Raw genomic sequence first — 20706 nt, 5'->3', positions numbered from 1 at the left:
GGTGGGAAGTGGGGGTAGTGGGGAGTGAGTGGGGGTGGGTGGTATGGGGTAGGGGTTGGTGGTGGGGAGTGGGGGTGGGTAGTGTGAGGCGGGATTGGGGTTAGTGGTAGGGTGAGGGTGGTGGAGAGTGAGGGTTGGAGTGGAGGGAGGGTGGGTGGTGGGGTGAGGTTGGAGTAGAGAGTGGGTGGGGGTGGGGTTGACGTGGAGGGGTGGGGTTGAGGTTGAGGGGTAGGGTTAGGTTTGGTGATAAAAAAGTTTCATATAAAAATACCTCTTAATAATATTAAGACTTGGTTCAAGATATTAATGATTAAAACCTATTCAGACTCAATAAGTGCTTAGATCTTAATGTAAACAAATGCACTTAATGGCTTAAGGTTTGAACCATTCAGATTCAGACCTCCAATAAGTGCAAAAAAAATGAGGCCTTAGCTTGTATATATTGTACTAGCCTTCAAATTATTAAATAAAATCACAAGGTTTTGGTATTTCTTATAATTGCACTTTGCTTGCTTTCATACATAACGTAGTAATTCATCTAGAGGTGAATTCAGAATTTAAAATTTATGAACAATAACTAGATTTGTGATGGATTGTTTATACATATGGAGTAGATTTCTTCATACAAATACTTGATTTAGGTCAGATTGTGTCAAAACCCGTAACTTCAACAGTAGATCCGTCCCTCCCTGACTCTTTGCCAGAGAAAAATGGCAAAATCTGGTCCCTTATGTCTAGATGTTGGTCTCAATTCTAAAATAGTCCTAAGTTAAACTTACATTGCAACCAAGTCAAGCGTCTCTCAGTCTTAAGAGCGATAAAAGTTTCTCTGGCATTTGGATTCTCAAATAAATTCAATGCAAAAAGGTAGATACTTTGATCAACACCTTGCATTTCATCTAATACTTTTATGCATTTGCTTATAGCAAAGCGCTCTTCATTCCTCATAATGGCAGCTGCCCTCATCTTTGAAGCGGCTGCAAATTCCAGCATTGCATCAACAATAGCATCACCAGTTGCCTTGCGACTTCTCTGGCGACGACCCGAATTTAGTGTTGGTGTTTGATGCTTACTCTGTCCATCTAACATGTTTAAGTCCTCTCCTGTAAAGACACACAGCAGAGAGAATTATGAAAGCTTCTTTTTATTCACGATGTGCAAAGCACGTTATATAGAGATGGGCCAACAATACTCCTATATTGTAGGAGTATTCCTAATGGACTGTAAATTACAGACGATAATACTAATCCTATGAGCTGTAGATAACTAACTAATAATACAAGTTTGCACAATTAAAGGAAACGTAGCAGCAGTACAACAGACTATGCAAAGTTACAAGGAGTTGGGGGTTATGAGCCGATATCCAGAGCCTGAAAAGCATCCTCATCCACAAAACGGGATTACCAGACATGGTGAAATGTCTTTGCATTACCAGATTTCTACCTCCTACACTGCGAAGAAAGATATAAACATCTAAAGCCTAAAATTCTATGCATATGTACAAGTTACCAACAGTGTTTTAAAAGGCCTTCTCTGGGCGAGTTCCGGGGAAGGGCGACTAAAAATGCTCAAGGCGTTAAATCCAAGTAGATTAAATTTTTTTTTTTTTTTTTTTTTTTGAAGTCATCTAAGCTTACGAACTCATCCGAGTAGTCCAGATACACTTATGAAATTTTTTGCGTACACTACTGAACAAGAAACACACAGAAGAAGTAAAACTCAGTCAACAAAAATGACATTCAGGTACCGGAGAATTGCAACTATATTCAATATATCTAAGTGGCCTATTATTTTCTCCCAATAGTTATTCTGAGTTGGCCATGCATTTCAAATATCCTCAGCATGAAAACTAAATCCACTTTGACATGTACAGCTACAGTGCAAAAACTTGTTTTAATACACAAGATGAAAGTAAAGTCATAAAAAAAAGGGGCCAAAATTACCTTCGAACTATTCGAAATAGACCACATATACCCTCCATTTGGTTCTGTTACCAGAAATACCCTTGCCGTTACTCGAAGGGACCACAAATGCCCCTCATTTTCACGGACAGCCTTGGATACTGACGGGGCAGTCCCACATGGAAAAAAATGTCCGCATGGACATCCACCTAGGCAGTCCAACCCGGCAAAAAAACCTCCCCTTCAAATCATGCTTTCTTCTCCCACTTAGAATCCTAATTTCAGATTTCTTGTTCTACCATTTCTTAATTCGTATCACAAATCACTCATTTCACTGCAAACCAAGCGATTCTTGAAGCTTTTACAAATTGCAATAAAGTCCATGTGGTTGTTTCAGTTCAACCAGCATTTAGGCTCACCAGAATTGGCCCTCCACAGGCAGATAACACTGATGCTTGTGGAGGTGTCGACCGAGTCAAACGGCACGACACTGAGTCAGTCATCTGGGTTCAATTCAGTTCATCTTAACCCAGTAGAATGAATAAAATAGCAAAACCTAAGAAAATGGAGGAATCATAGGAAGAAGCAAGGGAGATGCAAAAATGGCGTATCGGAGAAAATTTTTTGGAAAATTTTGCAAGCCCGAAATCTGCACACCATACGATAAACTCAGTTTCAATACTTGGCTCATTATGCACTTCGAAAACCAAATTCAAAACTCTGTAAGCAACATTTCTAAATCAAAACAAAACCCATGAAATGGAGAATGACCTCAGATTAGAAATTTCAACCAAATAAGACGGCTAAAAAAGCAAAACCCAAGAAAATGAACAATTTTTTTTTAAAAAAAGAATTGTGACCGGAGCATCACCGCCGACGACCGGAAGTGCGAAATCAGGGGTAAATTCCTTACCCCTTTAATTAGACGACGGGTGGTCGGGTGGGTCGGGTTATTATCCTAGGTGGATGGCAATGTGGACATTTTTTTCCACGTGGGACTGCCCCGTCAGAATCCAAGGCTGTCCGTGAAATGAGGGACATTTGTGGTCCCAAAACTAAACGGAGGATATATGTGGTCTATTTCGAATAGTTCGAGGGTAATTTTGGCCCTTTTCTGTAAAAAAAATTGTCACGCTAAAGTAACTGAATTTTACCCACTGAACATGCAGGATAACACCCAAGGTGGCATGACGTAAGAAACTAACCTAACATAAGCATCAGTATCTGATTCCACGGCTCGAACCCGTGACATATAGATCAACTGAGACAACATTACCGTTGTCCCAAGGCTCCCCTCCGTTAAGCACTCAACAAAAAGAAAGAGAATGCATATAGAACAAACGAGACAACCTTAAATATCCCAATGAGCTATAGTTACCTGTCCTTCCAACCTATTGTTATAACAAAAATTACCTATTTGCCCCTCTTGTTTTCCTTTTCTATACCTTTCAGTATAACATCCTCAGAACCTGAGAAGCTTCCATCAGAAAATGATGACTCCTCAGAAGAATCCTTGGTCTGAGTCTGCAGTTTTTGCCAAAAGCTTTCTAGCTGGTCCAGAGTAAACCAGTCTTCCTTCATCTATAAAAGCAGAAAAGAAATATGAGGATTTCTTGATATGAAGATTGTTGAAGTGCGTGACCATCTCGTCTAAAAGTTTAAGACGTTAGAGAAGGGATGCTTTTATTTATGTAAGGAAAAAGGGTCAGAGTTGCCCTTAAACTTTCCGTTATAGAACACATTTATCCTCCGTTAAAAGTTGGGGCCATTCATACATGAAATGTCATATAAATGCCCTTATTGGCTAATGGCTCTCAGTTAAAGATTAATTCAAGTTTAATTACCTTATTAGCAACAGATTTATGACACGAGGTCCAAATTAAAACCTTCCATCCTCCAAATCCTACTGTTTAAACAGTCATCTTTTTCCCAATCAGCTAGAATTTTTCTTCAAGCTCAAAAGCCACCATGGAGGCTGCTACTCTATTGTACCACTTCATTAATTTCTTCACATTAGCCACTCCCCCAGAAGCTATTCCGCAAACTTTGGCCTTGTACATGTAGGAGAAACACTTCCTGAAACTTCACTCTCGACCTCTCTTGAATCACCCTCTCAACTTTCTTTATTGCAATTTGATTATGAAAAAAGTGACACTCACTAATTTCAGTCAGAGCTATCCATAGATGATAAAATTGTCTAGAATGGGATTCAAAGAGAAATATGCAGTATTTTATCTCAGATTACTAGGAATTTGGTGATTTTCAATCAGCTACAGTGTTATTCTTTGTGGGGTTTGCAAGAACTATTTGTACTGGAATTTTTTATTTGGAGAATTTACGTATTTAGGAGGAAACCCATGTGAAATTCTTGAAGTTTTCAGTGAGTTGCATAGTAAAGGAGTGAACTTTAATAATGAAATCCTAGCTTTTGTTTTGAAAATCTGTTCAAAGTTAAGAGATAAGTGTTTTGATTTAGAGGGCTGGTAAAATAATAAGGGAACAGCGTGTTTTAATTTGAGCCACATGTCATAATTCTGTGCTAATAAGGTTAATTAAGTCTGAATTAATCTTCCACTGAGAGCCGTTAGCCAATATGGGCTTTTATAAGACATTTCGGTATAAATGACCCCACTTTAACGGGAAGGGTGTAAACAGCCCCAGCTTTTAACAGAGAGTAAAAATGTTCTATAACGCATAGTTTTTTTTTTTTTGAGAATGGTAACAATTCTACAACGCATAGTTTGAGGGCAATTTCCTTTATTTCATTATGTCTTCAACACACCCACTCACGTGTGGGCTTAATTTTTTTTCATGAGCCAAATACGTGGAAATTCTTTTTGATCATGGATGACCGCGAGACTTAAACTCAGGCCTGCTGCCTGCTCAGATACCATGTTGAAATGTTTTTTTCTTTCTGTTTTATACCAATATAAAAAAGTTTAAAAGTTTCAGCTTTTAGACTTTTAACAAATGTTGAAGTGTGTGACCATCTTGTCTAAAAGTTTAAGCTGTGTTAGAGAGGGGACACTTATTTATTTAATTATGTCTTCAACAAAGATGATGGAAATAGTTTGACAAAGTACTCACAAAGTAAGGGTAGCCTTCTGAAATGCTAAAATTTTCTGGAGCGCAATCTAGGAAAAGGCTAATGTAGTAGAGAACATATTTACCGCAGTCGGTATCATTTTTTTGTTGTGGTACCTGAAACGTTCAAGTCATGCTAAATGAGAGACTATTAGTAAGTAACAGCAGAACCATGAGTGAAAAGTATCGTGACCTTAGGAACCAATAACTTGATTTTCTTTATCAGCTTCTGACTCTCTGGCCTCTCTTCAGTCTTGAATATGTCCGAAACAAATCTGCAAATCGAACAAAAGAAAGCATACAAAGTAAAATAACTAGCAAAACAAAAGTCATAAGTTAGGATGTTCGTCGAGGAAATTACTTTCTTATCTCAGGTTCGAATTGCAAGTTTGCCATCTGCAACGAATCTAGCAACAACATGCAGGGAGTTGTCGATTCTGACTCTAAACTTTCACCGAGATGGCAAAAGATCAAAAGACACCAATGATTCCTGATGAATGATGACATCTCAGTCTACACAACGCAACCTCAAATGATATGTAACTTTGGCATAGCCAGATAACAAATCAGAAACACATACCAGAGTACGATGGGAACAAGAACATATTTTTTCGAGAATATGTTTTTGTTCTTAATCCACCTCAACACCTTAGGCTTGAAAGCTTTGGTTGTGTATGAGGAAAACCACATGGAGTCAAGGCACAGAAACAAACTTTTCTTATCCTCTGGTAGTTCGCTCCATATATTCCTGCATAATCCCAAAAAGTTAATGCTCAAAACAGAAAATGGAAAACGTAAAGAAATTTGCATAATTTAGTTAGCGGTAGAAAATAAGCGGGTTGGGTCGAATTTGGGCGGGTCAAAATGGGTCAAATTATTTATTGGGTCAAGACCAACCCATCCAAAATTTGTTTCGTCCAAATGAGTTGGGTCAAACAACAGGTCACAACCCAACATAATCATGTTGCACGCAATTTCATCGTACCACATTCTAACTTGTTATCTATGTGTTAAAATGGAACATTAAACTCACCCTCAAGTTTATTAAAGTGACCTTTTGCTGCACTTAAAAATATACAATTTTTGATTAATTGGCACCATGTAGGCATATACCTTGTCAGACCACTAACCACACAAATTAAGCTACAATTCCAGGAATAAAATGCAAGAAAGTGAGAGCCATTAGTAGTATAAAAGAATTGTATTTCAAACAGACAGATTATTTTTCTAATATTTTTTGCTTGTTTGGTTTGGGTACATTTTGAATCCGCGGGTTACACTACATTTACCCATTTTGACACGATTGGTTGATGGGTCTTTTTGGGTTCAACCAGTTGGGTCAACTCAACAAACGGGTCATGACTCAAACCGTAGAAACACTGAGCGGGTCGCGCGGGTTTGGGTTGATTTTGCCACCCCTAAAATTAGTACACAAACCACAAACTTACTTCAGGTAGCAGTCAAAGTTGCACGAGTTTAACTTTTCCTCTGATGTGCAGTTCCTTCTATTTGACACTCCATGGAAGCGGGAAGAACGCCGTGGCTCAACAGCTGAATCAAGTGTAGCAGCTACTTGTTTACTTTTTCTTTTCTGTGGGTTTTCCTCATCAGTTCCTTTTCGACCAAATCCTGAGGGTGACACAATTTAACATTCAACAATAAACATTACTGATTGTCTGGAGAATCTAATGAGAGCTAAAATTGTCAAAGTGTGAAGTGCCATTTTCTAAGAGCACCATACAAATCAAAATAGAGTTGTAACTAGAATTAATTGCACCCTTTGAAGAAAGACAGTTCATTTATTGCTTTTGAGGAGAGCCGGAATCTCAAGAACAAAAATCTTAATTAAGTACGAGGAAATCGTGCACCGGAGAAGGAATCATTTAAATGCTGGAAAGCCCTGGGGAGAAGATAACCAAGAGTTAGTTGGATATTGATTCAAATGGGTTGATTACAATTGACTCATCACCATCCAATGACTTAGAAACGTAATTTACAGGTGTAATTATACAAGTTAATAAACAGCAAACCGATATTAGCATTGAGTAATTCTGACCAAAGATCATTAGCAACTATGAAAGATCATTAGCAACTATGACGCTAAGGTTAAGAAGAACTTCATACTACCAGGCTCACATAAAAATAATTAACGAGACAGTAGCCAAAGAGAACAAGATATGTGGCACCCAAGGGTGTGCAGGGGCGGAGCCAGCCCTTTAGCAACGGGTTCGGCTGAACCCAATAGTTTTTGTTCAAATCCTGTATTTGTGTTAAAAAATCATTTGATATGTATAAACAATATATCCAGCAAACAAAAAAGATTGTGATCCAGAACCCGTAAACTAAATATCCTGGATTTGCCACTAGATTTGGCCTAGTGGTCAATAAAGTGGGTTAAGAATCATGAGGTCTCAGGTTCAAATTCCAATCGAGGCAAAAACACTAGGTGATTTTTTCCCATCTGTCCAAGCTTTAGTGACAGAGACACCCGTAGAGACATCAAAATGTGCTTAGCCTTTGAGGCCAGCCCAACCCACCCCGCTACTTACCTAATAAGTCCTAGTATCTTACACAATACTTTACTCATTTAGCTTTAAATCCTAATCACCAAGTATAGAAGTTGCATGTGCATGCTGAAAGCCGCCTAATTACTCCTTTGTGTTTTTACAGTATAAGACTCAGTGTTCGATCTGCATCTCACCATGCAAGACACCCAAATGCAGAAACGAGAAAGTGGGCCATTTGGCATCAGTAAGATTTGACTCGAACATTTTCAAGTCAAGAGGAAGAGGAAAGAACCCAAAGAAATATGAGTAAAATAGATAAGCAATTTCTTAGAGAGGAACATCGGTAGTTGAATTGTTAGAAAGTAGAAAGTACATAAATGATAAATCAGAAACAATTGAAGGTTAAAATAAATTTCTTCAGAAGGGCAAAAGGCTTTAGGTTTCACTTGCATTAAATTGAAGAAAAATCACTTCTTAGCTTCATGACACTAATTTAATATTGGAAATCTATCCAGTTGGCCATGCCATTTGATCGTCAATCCAAGAATCTTGAGAACTCATGATGTCCAATCATAGCTCTCCAAGAACATAGGCACTCTATGGTGTTTTAAAATTAGAGCACAAGAGTTGATTTGGGTACATATTTAAGTGACAAACCAATGCCTACTACTGCTTTCTCTTTGTGGAGTACGGGCGTGTGTGTTCGGGACGGGGCCCCTAATTTTCCCCCTTTGAAGTCTGAAATTCTTACTAGCACTAATAAAGGGAGCAAACAATACAAGGAAACTCCCAACAGATACAAGCCATTAATAATCACATTCGCGCTGCAATCTAACCCAATTCTTTTTTTCTTCTCCCTTGATTCTTTGTACTATTTGTTATAATGTAGAAACACAGATAAAAATCTTACATCTTCTATATCTATACATTATTATAGCAGCATTTCGCAATGAACATCACACACTGAACAAGAGTAAAAGATTTTCACTTTAAAACGTTAACTAAAGATCAAGAAGAATGATCAGTAAACTGAACTTATTTCAGCTATCACCCACCAAGGGCGGAGCCAGGGCGCACAAGGGTGTTCCTCCGAACTCCATTGGCTGGATAATTACACAGTATAAACAAGGTCAAAATTATTTTTTATACATATATAGTAGATGTTGAATCTCCTTGGATTCCACAAAAATCCTCACTTCAGCACTACCCCTGTACTATTGGAAACGGATCAAATATACCCTTGTTATACTTTGGGTCCAAATATATCCTTGCCGTTATACTTTGAGCACAAATATACCCCTCCACCGTTAAAGTTGTCCAAGGTGGACATCCAATCCTATGTGACACTTATGTTTGACGAGCTGGATGCCACATGGCATGCCACCTCAACACCCCTAACCCATTTTATCTCTACTCTCTATTTGTTCGTCCACCTCTAAAATTTCCTTCCCCTCCACCCCTAACGCATGTTTGTTTCCATTGTTCTTAAAATTATATTGTATAGTGTTGTTACATAACGATGAAAAAGCTCAATTTTTGTAACCACCGATTTGATGGTTTTGGCTTGGTTACTTATTTCATTTCTCCATTATACCCCCACCCCACCCTACCACTCACCACCACCCACCCCAACCCCACCAACCCCCACACTCCGCCACCCACCCCACCCCCACCCTACCACCACTCATCACCACCCATCCCACACAACACTCATCCCACACAACTTTATTTTATAACCCAAAAGTCACTCAACTATTGGTATTTCAACTATAAAGTTCTAGTTTAAGCCAAGATTTCAAGAAATAAATAGCTACCCACTTATTAACCCTCCCCACTTGAACTGACCCGTTCAAAACTATATGGGTCAAATATGTATATATATATATTTAGCAGAAACCTTTTATTTTACCCTCGTTCTCCCCTAAATCATCCTCTCTTTCTCAACAAATTACCAAAAGACACAAAATTTGAGTACCTGATTTAGGGAATACCACACATACTTCCTTATCCATCACCATTTTATAAGTTTTGATATCCTCCACTGCCTTCCATTTATAACCCAAAAATTGAAAATTGTATATTTTATGGTTTGTTTCAGTGTTGTAAAGACATGATCACCATTAAGCTGGTGTTTTGTTCCTCCACAAGTTATAATAAAGTCGGGTAAATGGTCAATTTTATCCCTAAGCTATACCCAATAGCACTGCTTTAAAAGGCGGGGCATTTTACTTTGCACGATACCAGTCATGGATCTTTAAATTTTTAATGTATAATGTAGTAACTGAAAGTATTTTACTACAATGCTCATATTAATTGATGTTTAATGTTAGGTTTTGAAAAATAATTTAGGGAATAAGTAATTACTCCCTTCATTTCAAAATGGTGTTTTTATTTTTTTATTTTATTTATAAATGGTGTTTCACAGGATCAAGAAAGCGTTATATTTTTATTTCAATTTTACCATTATTTAATAAATATAGTTTTACATGGTCAAAAAATCATTAAAAATCTACTTCTTTTTCAAGATATTTGATTAAGCGTAAATTAGTAAAAATAATTTTCATTTTGTAAGAGTGAATAGTTTTCTTAAGGGGTGTGCTTAAGCTAAAATTTTCACTTATTATGAAACTGTTGGAGTAATGCTAAGGGAAAAACATGGAAAACAACAAATGGTTTTCTGTTGATATATTAAAAGTGACAAGTAAAAGTGTAAATATATTTTTAGTATAGTGAATAAATAAAACAGAGGGAGTACAAATTTGTTATCCATTAATAATACAAATTTGTTATCCATTAATAATTGGTGTTATGTGTCGTTCCTGTTACCAAAGGCGGGTGGTGAGCACCCCCACGTGTCTCGCAGCAAAATCGTAATTATTTTAAGAGTTAATGCTAAAATATACACTTAAACTATCTTTTTTTTTTTCTTTTTTTCTTTTTGCGAGTTGCGTACATAAATTATTCATTGTTCCATTTACGTACCTAAACTATCACTCTCTTTTCCGAGTGCAGAGAAGTACAACAGTTAATTACTTTTTATATTTTAATACAAATAAATTGGAGCCATCAGATTGATTATGATGATGTGGCATGATATTGAATAGCCATTGAACAATACTACCAAATAGTACTGGACTGGATCCCAACCTTGTCTAGAGGTTGGTCTGAAGTAGTCTGTTCAAATATACACTTGTGCTGATTTAGTCCTTAATGTGCAAGAAAATCGAATACTTTCGATGAAAAAAAAATAATAACCAATAACTGACAACTCAAAGCTTTGTTAATTCTTTTTCTTTAAAATTCTACATTTTTTTGCGCGGATTGCTCTTCTTTTGGGGTGGTCTTTAAATTTTATCTCTCATATTTGTGGTCTTTAAATTTTGCCCCCATATTGTTGGTCTTTAATTTTTGTCCTTCGTGTTGCAATCTTGAGTTAGAATTCCCGCTCAAGCATAAATTAAAAAAAAAATCGCAAGGCAAGGTTTGGGTCGCGTGTATGCCGGGTCCGGCATACTTATAGGCAGACGGATAAAGCGGAACTTATAGTTATACCGGGTCCGGCATAACTTTAGTTATTCCTTAAGGAAAAGTTCCGCCTTATGGGATATATTTTTAGTTATGTCTTATGGGACACACTTTTAGTTAAGGCATAACTAAAAGTTTGCCTTGAAAAGTAAAAAAAAATATATATATATATCTTATAAGCAAAATCTCTTTTTTCATCAACAACAGACTTTTGGTTAAACATAACTAAAATTCTGCCGGTGGGGGTATAGTGAAATTTAAACTCTGCCTTGCAATTTTTTTTAAAATTTTTGATGGAGTAGGGGTTGACTCCGAAACTTGGGTTTTTAGAAGAAGCGAAAATTTAAAGATTACAAATATAAGCGGCAAAAGTTAAAGACCACCCAAAAGAAGGGCAATTCCGCCCTTCATTCTATGCATATATGTGTAAGTTACCGACAGTGTGGTGAAAGGCCTTCTCAGGTTCCGGGGAAGGGAGCGCTAAAAACACACGAGGCATTAATCCCAAGTGGATTAAATTTTTTGAAGTCATCTGAGCTTCGGAACTCGTCCCTGAGTAGTCTGGACAGCACTTACGAAAATTTTTGTGTAGACGACTGACCGACAAACACACTGAAGAAGCATAGATAAGGGAATGAAAATGAAATTCAGGTCCCAGAGTTTTGCAACTGCATTCAATATATCAAAGTGGCCTATTCTCCCCAGGTGATTTCCAAGAATAGCCTCGAAAATAGGTAGTGTTGAACTTTTGACCTCACTTGTCCTATGAACAAACTTTAAATTTAACAAGTTTTGCCCCATAGGCAACACTTTTAACTTCTGGACTTGAAGGTTTGTCCATGAGACAAGCGGGGAAGAGGGTGGGTGTGTGTGTGTGTGTGTGTGGTGGTGGTGGTTTGGGGGGGGGGGTGCAAAAGTTCAAGATCACTGGTTATAATTTCCTGATTCTTCCTCCCATAGTTATTCTGAGTTGGCCATGCATGTCAAATTTGCTTATCATGAAAACTCAATCCACTTGACATATGAACAGTGCAAAAAGTTCCATCCACAAGATGAGAGTGAAGTCATAAAAATATTTTTGTCACAATAAAGTAACTGAACTTTACCCACTATAATAGTAAAGTCACTTAACTAACTACAATAACAGTAAAACCCTAGAGAATCTATATTTCTTTTTCTTATGCACCCAACAAGAAGCAGCCCAATGCATGAAGTATCCAGCAGTCACGCAGGTTCGAAGGACGACACACACCCAAGACGGTGTGATGTTAGCAGGTAACTCTAGAGCAACCATCGATATCTAATTCCACGGCTCGAACCCATGACATATGGATTAACGGAGACAACGTTACTGTTGTTCCAAGGCTCCCGTCCCTTAAGCACCCAATAAAAAAAAAAAAAAAGAGAATGTATATAGAACGAATAAGACAATCTTAAATAGCCCAATGAGCCATAGCAATAGTATCCTATTGTTATAACAAAAACTACCTATATGGCTATATTGCCCCTCTTGCTTTCCTTCTCTGTACCTAAAACTATAACATCCTCAGAACCTGAGAAGCTTCCATCAGAAAATGCTAAGCCCTTCGTGTCCGCAGAACCTGAGAAGCTGCCTTCAGAAGAATCCTTGATCTGAGTCTGCAGTTTTTGCCAAAAGCCCTCTAACTGCTCAGGAGTAAACCAGTCTTCCTTCATCTATAAAAGCAGAAAGAATTATGAGGATTAGAGGATTTCATGATATGAAGGTTATTGAAGTGCGTGACCATCTCGTCTAAAAGTATAAGTTGTTAGAAAGGCGACGTTGTGCCCCCCGTATAAGTTGTGACCTTTATTTAATTATGTCTTCAACACGCCCCCTCACGTACAGGATTAATTCTTTTTCATGAGCCAAGCAAGTGGAAATTCTTTTTAATAATGGGTGATGATGAGACTCGAACTTAGCTCCGATACCATATTGAGTTTGTTTTTTATACCAAAAAAAAAAGTTTATAAAGTATAAGCTTTTAAAAAGTGTTGAAGTGTGTTACCATCTCGTCCCAAAGTTTTAAGCTTTTAGAGAGGGGACACTTTCATTTATTTAATTATGTCTACAACAAAGATGACCGAAATAGTTTGACAAAGTACTCACAAAGTAAGGGTAGCCTTCTGAAATGCTAAAATTTTCCGGAGCACTCTCTAGGAAAAGGCTAATGTAGTACAAAACAAATCTACCGCAGTCGGTAGCATTTCTCTGCTGTGGTACCTGAAAGTTTCAAGTCATGCTAAATGAGAGACCATTAGTAAGTAACATGAGAACCATGATTGAAAAGTATCGTGACCTTAGGAACCAATAACTTGATTTTTTTAATCAGTTGCCGGCTCTCCGGTCTCTCTTCAATCTCGAATATGTCTGAAACAAATCTACAAATCAAACAAAACAAAGCATACAAGTAAAATAGCTAGCAAAACAAAAATCATAAGGTGTAGTATGTTCATCGAGGAAATTACTTTCTTATCTCGGGTTCAAATCGCCGGGGGTCCGCCATCTGCAACGAATCCAGCAACAACATACAGGGAGTTGTGGATTCTGACTCTAAACTTCTGCCGAGATGGCAAAAGATCAAAAGACACCAATGACCCCTGATGAATGACATCTCAGTCTACAATACAACCTCAAACGATACACAACTTTGGCATAAACCAAATCAGAAAAACATACCAGAGAACGATGGGAACAAAAACATATTTCTTCGAGAATATGTCTTTGTTCTTAATCCACCTCAACACCGTAAGCTTGAAAGTTTTGATTGTGTATGAGGAAAACCACACGGAGTCAAGGCATAAAAATGAACTTTTCTTATCGTCTGGTAGTTCCTTCCATATATTCCTATAATCCCAAAAAGTTAATGCCCAAACTAGAAACTGGAACACATAAAAAAACTGGTCACATTTACCCCTCTACTTTGAGAAATAGTTTGAATATTCCCCCCGTTTAAGTTTTCGACTGTAAATACCCCTACCGTTATCCTTTTGCACAAATCTACCCCTCAATCTCACAGAAGGGACAGGTGGCGGACCATACACGCTAATTGTGTAGACCTGGTTCAATTAGCCATGATATCCCCAAAAAAATAATCCATTAATATTAAATGAATTAAATGGTCAAAATGGAAAAAAAATCTTACCAGATTGCTTGGAAAAAGCCAAAGCCAGGTTATTGTTGGTTTCTTTTACTATTGAATTAATGTTATATAAATTTGCATTTAATGATTTTAAGCAAAAATAAGGCATGGTTAGTACATGGATGATTAATTAATAATAATTGAGAGCTTAATGATTGCAAGATGAACTAAAATTTTAAGCTTCTCTAAGTTTTTGATAGTGCCGGTGTGAAGAAGATGAAATAAAGGAGGGGGAATGGATTATTTTTTTAGGGGTACTAATGACTAATTGACCCAGGTCTACACAAATAGCGTGCATGGTCCGCCACCTGTCCCTTCCGTTAGATTGAGCGGTAGAGTATTTACAGTCAAAAACTTAAACAGGGTATATTTAAACTATTTCTCAGCGTAGAGGGGTAAGTATGACCCTTTTCTGTAAAAAAATTTGCATAATTTAGTACACAAAACTACAAACTTACTTCACGTAGCAGTCAAATTCGCCCGAGTTTAACTTTTCCCCTGATATGCCGTTCCTTCTATTTGACAGTCCACGGAAGCGGGAAGAACGCCGTGGCTCAACAGCTGAATCAATTGTCGCAGCTACTCGTTTACTTTTTCTTTTTTGACGTACATGTGGGAGTTCCTCACCAGTTCCTTTTCGACCAAATTCTGTCGTGACACAATTCACCATACAACAATAAACATTTCTGACCTTCTGGTGAATATAATGAGAGCTAAAATTGTCAAAGTTTAAAGTGTCGTTTTCTAAGAGCACCATACAAATCAAAGTAGAGTTGTAACAAGAATTAATTGCACCCTTTGAAGAAAGACAGTTCATTTATTGATTCATCACCAACCAATGACTTTAGACATGTAATTTACAGTTGTAATTATACAAGTTAATAAACATAAATGGATACTAGAATTGTGTAATTCTGACCAACAGCTCATTAGCAACTATGACACTAAAGTTAAGGAAAAAACTTCATATTACCAGGCTTCACATAAAAATAATTACCGAAACAGTAGCCCAAGAAAACAATATTTGTGGCACCGAAGGTGTGCAGGGGCAGAGCCAGTCCTTTAGCTACGGGTTCGGCAGAACCCTATAGCTTTGCTCAAATCTAGTATTTGTGTTAAAAAAATCATTTGATATGTATAAAAATATATCCAGAACTCAATAAACAAAAACATTGTGATCCAGAACTCATAAACTAAAAATCTTGTCTCCACCTCTGAGGGTGTGGCCTAGTGGTCGATGAAGTGGGTTGAGAACCGTGAGGCCTTAGGTTCAAATCCCAGCAGATTCCCATATGTCTAAGCCTTGGTGGATAGAGTTACCCGGTACCTATACTGGTGGGAAGTAGAAGGTACCCCGTGAAATTGTCGTGGGCACATAAGTCGAGGTGCACGTAAAAAATCCTACAAAAATACATGATTTTCTATGAAAGTCACCCAATCATCTAAAAAAAAATAACCCCATTTGGGCACCAAAAAGAAATAAGGGAAAAGAGGTTATTTCTCAAGTGTACATAATCTTTCTCTATTCGATCAAAAGCTCTCTTATTCCTCTCTCTCCAATATGGTCCCACATCAGTGCTAAAGGGGAAACTTCACATGCCCTGCATCTCCTCCTCCGTCTTCTACGAGCCTAGCTAAATATAGTTTCTTTCACAGTTCGGCATTACCTACTCGAAAACAAACCATCTCATCAACTCCCCCCATAAGTCATAATGAAGATGCTACCCCACAATGTAAGATTAAGCGTTCAACTATTGCTCAAAAACAACAACCTAGTTAAAAGTTCGGGTGATAATGTCTGATATTCCAATGCAAGTGAACACAGCCAAATAAACGTATAGGAGTAATACAAATATATTCAGTAATAATATGCAATGTTTAACATGGAAAGGGTCTTCAAAACTTAAAATAATGATCTATAAATTAATTAGGAAGAAGGTTAAGGTCCGAAGGCAGACAACATTCAAACATGAGTAAGCAGAGGCGGAGCCAGGATTCAAAGTTTACGCATTCTGAACTAGCCACCGGATCCATGCTCATTTTAGTTACTGGGTTCACAAGTGAATATTTATATATTTAATAGATTTTAGAATCCAAATACAACATCTAAGCAAAAGTTATTGGGTTCGTCTGATTCCATACCTAATATTGTAACTCCGCCTCTGGGAGCAAGGACAGTCTGGTAAGCATGTGCATGCTGAAAGCCACCTAATTATGCATTACAGTATAAGACACGATGTTCAATTTGCATCTCACCACGCAAGACACTCAAATGAAGAAAAGAGTAAGCAGCCCATTTGACATCAGTAGGATTTGACTCGAACATTTCAAGTCAAGAGGAAGAGGAAAGAACCCAAAGAAATATGAGTAAAAAAGATTTTCATCCAAGCAATTTCTTAGAGAGGACCACTAATAGATGAATTTAGAAAGCTGATAGTAGATAATTCAGAAACTATAGAAGGTAAAATAGTTTTCTTCAGAGGGACAAAAGGCTTTAGTTTTCACCTTCATCAAATGGAAAAGAAACCACTCATAGCTTCACGGCGCTCATGGTCCAAAATTGTACTTCTACTATTTGTTATTGGAAAGTTATCCACTTGGCCATGACATTTGATCTTCTATCCAAGAATCTTGAGAACTCATAGCATGCAAAATCTGTTTTATGCAGTCCAATCATAGCTCTCCAAGAACATAGACACTCTGTGGTTCCTTTTAATTCCAGTCATGGGTTTAAAATTATAGCATAGGAGTTGATTTGAATACATACTTAAGTGACAAACTAAAGCACACTACTGCTTTCTCTTTATGGATTGTGGGCGTGTCTGTTGGGGACGGGGACCCCAATTTCCTCTTAAAAGTCTGAACTTCATACTAGCACTAAAAAAAGGGATCTAACATATACTGGCTAACTTGCACGCACCTAAACTAATTCCACGGGGTTCCTAGTACCGCCAACCAGCACAGGTACTTGGTAACTCTGTTCAACAATGCTTGGACAGATGGAAAAAAAATCGCATAGTGATTTTGCCTCCATTATGATTTGAACATAACCATTTATACATTATTAGCAGCAGTTTCCTATGAACGTCACAACACTAAACAAGAGAAATCAAAAAGATTTTCGCTTTAAAGGTTAACTAAAAATCATGAGGAATGATCAGTAAACTAAACTTATTCCAGCTATAACCAATACCATTTCAATGATCTCCCCAAGATTCCTAGTTACTCATAACAGAATAATAGATTGCAACAACCACAGCCCGGAGCCTCACAAAAAGGGGCGATTTTACAGTGATACCTAGATAATAAAAAGCACCATGATACACTCACTAGAATGAAGTCTACTTTTGTAACGTCAGGAAGTCTACTTGTGTAATGTTAGGCTGAAAAAAGGGGGACAACACTAGAGGGTCAGGAACTTTCACTGCAACTGAAGAAGCTCACACCTTTCATCAAACTAACCTGTACCACACCAATAGAACAAGGCTCCGCAGCAGGTCTACAAGCAAGGTAAGTAAGTTCATTAGCAGCCGGCTCCAAACCAAAGGACCTAACGGACTAATTCTTTATCTAGGATTCTCGTTGCTTAGGAAAGAAGCCCAGGTTTACTTTTTGCAAAAGGGAAAATGGCTTTCCGTTAGAGAGTAATCGGGAGAAATTTTCAGTTGGGAGCCATTCTTTTGCAGCCAGTACGGTACGCAAGACTATAATCCTCTTTCTAAGAGTCCTCAATCCTAGGGTCCTCGTAGTCCGTTAGAAAGAAGCGGAACCGAACCGAGTTCCGACTCTTTTGTTTGAAATGAAACAAATAAGATCCTCTATCAGCTATACATCCTCCTTGCATTTCTGATGGAAAGAGATTCCCACAGGCGGGGTTCTGCGCAGGGCTATTACACATATTCCCCGGTTAGCTACAAGCATAAACAGCTTTAATAAATTACTTAGAATGATCGCAGAAACTATTCGCAAGCTTGTGCAGACATGGGAATTGAGGCTTTCTGCGAATGTAGAACAGAGAATCATACAAGTTTAACTTCACAAACTTAACCAAAAAGGTAAAAGATAACACGAACCTTCTCAGTTCTCAAAGATTTCTAGTCATAAATAAACAGAAAAGCAAATATAGCAACAGAAGTTCCAAACACAACCCAGAGGGAGAAAATATTTAAGCACTCTAAAGCAATGCCCAGATAATAAAAGTACCAAAACACTCACTCACTTGCATAAATAAGGTCAAATTATTTTATGTACATATAGTAGGTTTTAAATTCTCTTTCTTCATGTTAACTTTCTTTATATTTTGAATCCCCTGAGCGAATTCTCCCACTGCTCACATTCACACAGTCATAGAAACAGAGAATAGTAAAAGTTTAACTTCACAAAGTTAACTAAAGAAGAAAATACAACAACAACATATCCAGTGTAATCCCGCCAGTGGGGTCTGGGGAGGGTAGGATGTATGCCTATTCGATAACACAAGCTGAACGGCTGCACTTTAATTTTACCCTTTATTCTAATAACGACTTTGTCATTTCCTTCAATAATTTTTTTTTTTGAAGGGAATTAAACATCTTATATAGTACAACAACAACAACAACAACATACCCAGTGTAATCCCACTCTCACAAGTGAGATCTAGGGAGGGTAGGATGTACGCCTATTCGGTAACACAAGCCGAACGGCTGCACTTTAACGGTTTAACCTTACCCTCCATTCTAACGACTACTTTGTCATTTCCTTCAATAAAATTCTTTTATGTAGGAAATTCACATCTACATAACAACAACAACATACCCAGTGTATTGGGGTCTGGGGAGGGTAGGACGTACGCCTATTCAACAACACAGCCGAACGGCTGCACTTTAACCTTACCTCCATTCTAACGACTACTTTGTCATTTTCCTTCAATAAAATTCTTTTATGTAGGGAATTCAACATCTACTTAACAACAACAACAACATACCCAGTGTAATCTCGGGGTTTGAGAAGGGTAGGATGTATGCCTATTCAACAACACAGCCGAACGGCTTCACTTTAACCTTACCCTCCATTCTAACGACTACTTTGTCATTTCCTTCAATAAAATTCTTTTATGTAGGGAATTCAACATCTTATATACATAACAACAACAACAACAACAACAACATACCCAGTGTAATCCCAAAAGTGGGATCTGGGGAGAGTAAGATGTGCGCAGACCTTACCCTACCTTTGTGGGGTAAAGAGGTTGTTTCTGATAGACCCTCGGCTCAAAGACGCAGTACCAACAACAGGTTAAAGGGAAAAATATATCGGCAACAAATTGGCAAGATAAACAAAACCAATAAGAAAAACAGGTAACAAATAGAAAAGCAAAATCAAGAAACAGAAGTTCCAAAAAAAGAAAAAAAAAAACTCCATTTATAACCCAAAGATTGTACCAAAAAAACTCATTCACTTGCATAAATAAGCTAAAATAAAGCAAAAATTTAAGTACCTGATATAGGGGAAATGACACATAGTTCCTTCTCCATCACTATTTTTGTGTGACTATAAGTTTTGACCCTCCATTTATAACCCAAAGATTGTAATTTGTATAAACCAAAGATTGCGAAAATCCACAAAAAAATTGTCTTTTTCTAAGTTAGAAGCAATTTTCATATTTGTTTCACTGTTTTATCGGCATGATCGTCATAATCTCTTTTTGTATTTTTGTATTGCTATATCATAAAGGTGGTGTTTGGTTTCTCCACAAGTTATATAATGTTGGGATAAATGGACAAATTTACCCCTCAGCTAGGTGAATTAGTGTAGAAAAAATTAGTGATAATACATAATTACCCTCCTGAACTTATAACTTATTATCAAGAACACACCCTAGCTTTGCGGGGGTCGTATTATCCCTCTAAACAACTTTGAATCGGTATTATTACCTCCTTTTTCGTCTAACTTCAATTAAAAAAAATAAAGGTGCTGACCATGTATATTTATTCTTTCTGGTGTTGACCATGTATATTTACTCTTTCTTTTATCTTTTTCTCTTTCTTCTCTTTTGACTTCACCATAAATTTTCCCTCCCATTTTATTCGAGAGTGTTTGACTGTCCACAAAATTTAAGAAAACAAAAAAGATTTTAAAAATTTTTGGACTAAAACAAATCATAAAAATTTGTTTTATTAAGGGTAAAAAGGTTTGAATTGTTACTAAATAAAGGTGTCATTTTTAATCATTTAAAAAAAAAAGTGTTACATAAATTAAGACGGAGTGAGTAACTCCTCCCTACCTTCCCCCCCCCCCCCGCCTCCTGCCCCCCTTGCTCTCCTTTTCATGTAACTTCAGCATAAATGAAGATTTTAAAAGAATCAATGAGGATTTATTAGGTGCCAAGCTGAAACTCAAATGAAAAGGCTAGATGCTGCCTCCATTCATGAATTCCTAAAATTCAATCTAGAGCCTGTTTGGAAAGCCATCTGAGTAATTGGAATTGAGTGTAATTATATAGTTTGGCTGATTTGTTTAACTAAATAATTACACAGTTAGGTGAGAATT

The 20706-nt window shown here is 37.4% G+C and overlaps 1 protein-coding gene across 4 annotated transcripts; it reads right to left on the bottom strand.

Moving 5' to 3' along the window:
• Window positions 1-563: 563 nt before the first annotated feature.
• On the bottom strand, window positions 564-19899 carry LOC132065612 (probable ubiquitin-like-specific protease 2B). Of its 4 annotated transcripts, none has more exons than XM_059459076.1 (9): window positions 19655-19899; window positions 16321-16386; window positions 14637-14826; window positions 13716-13883; window positions 5347-5475; window positions 5179-5260; window positions 4989-5102; window positions 3347-3482; window positions 564-1103 (listed from the first exon to the last, which is right to left on the bottom strand). In XM_059459076.1, the coding sequence occupies exons 1-9, from the start codon at window positions 19689-19691 to the stop codon at window positions 754-756; spliced, it is 1272 nt and encodes a 423-aa protein (XP_059315059.1). In that variant the 5' UTR covers window positions 19692-19899; the 3' UTR covers window positions 564-753. The 4 variants fall into 4 exon arrangements, with proteins under 4 accessions (XP_059315059.1, XP_059315061.1, XP_059315062.1 ...); XM_059459078.1 differs by lacking the exons at window positions 13716-13883; window positions 14637-14826; window positions 16321-16386; window positions 19655-19899 and adding exons at window positions 5566-5733; window positions 6434-6614; window positions 6748-6885; window positions 9468-9707; XM_059459079.1 differs by lacking the exons at window positions 13716-13883; window positions 14637-14826; window positions 16321-16386; window positions 19655-19899 and adding exons at window positions 5566-5733; window positions 6434-6614; window positions 6763-6885; window positions 9468-9706.
• Between the last annotated feature and the right edge of the window lie 807 nt (window positions 19900-20706).

Source organism: Lycium ferocissimum, chromosome 7 (genome assembly GCF_029784015.1).
Source record: "Lycium ferocissimum isolate CSIRO_LF1 chromosome 7, AGI_CSIRO_Lferr_CH_V1, whole genome shotgun sequence".
Lineage (NCBI taxonomy): Eukaryota > Viridiplantae > Streptophyta > Magnoliopsida > Solanales > Solanaceae > Lycium > Lycium ferocissimum.
This window is presented reverse-complemented; position numbering and strand designations above follow the sequence as displayed.

Bases quoted from the DNA above. Each gene is read 5' to 3' on its own strand.
- LOC132065612 (XM_059459076.1), bottom strand. From the start codon at position 19,691: ATGGAGAAGGAACTATGTGTCATTTCCCCTATATCAG. The intron at 13,884-14,636 runs GTAAGTTTGTAG...TTGGGATTATAG, and splicing joins GAATTTGACTGCTACGTGAA to GAATATATGGAAGGAACTAC. The intron at 5,261-5,346 runs GTAATTTCCTCG...TTCGATTTGCAG, and splicing joins TTCGAACCTGAGATAAGAAA to ATTTGTTTCGGACATATTCA.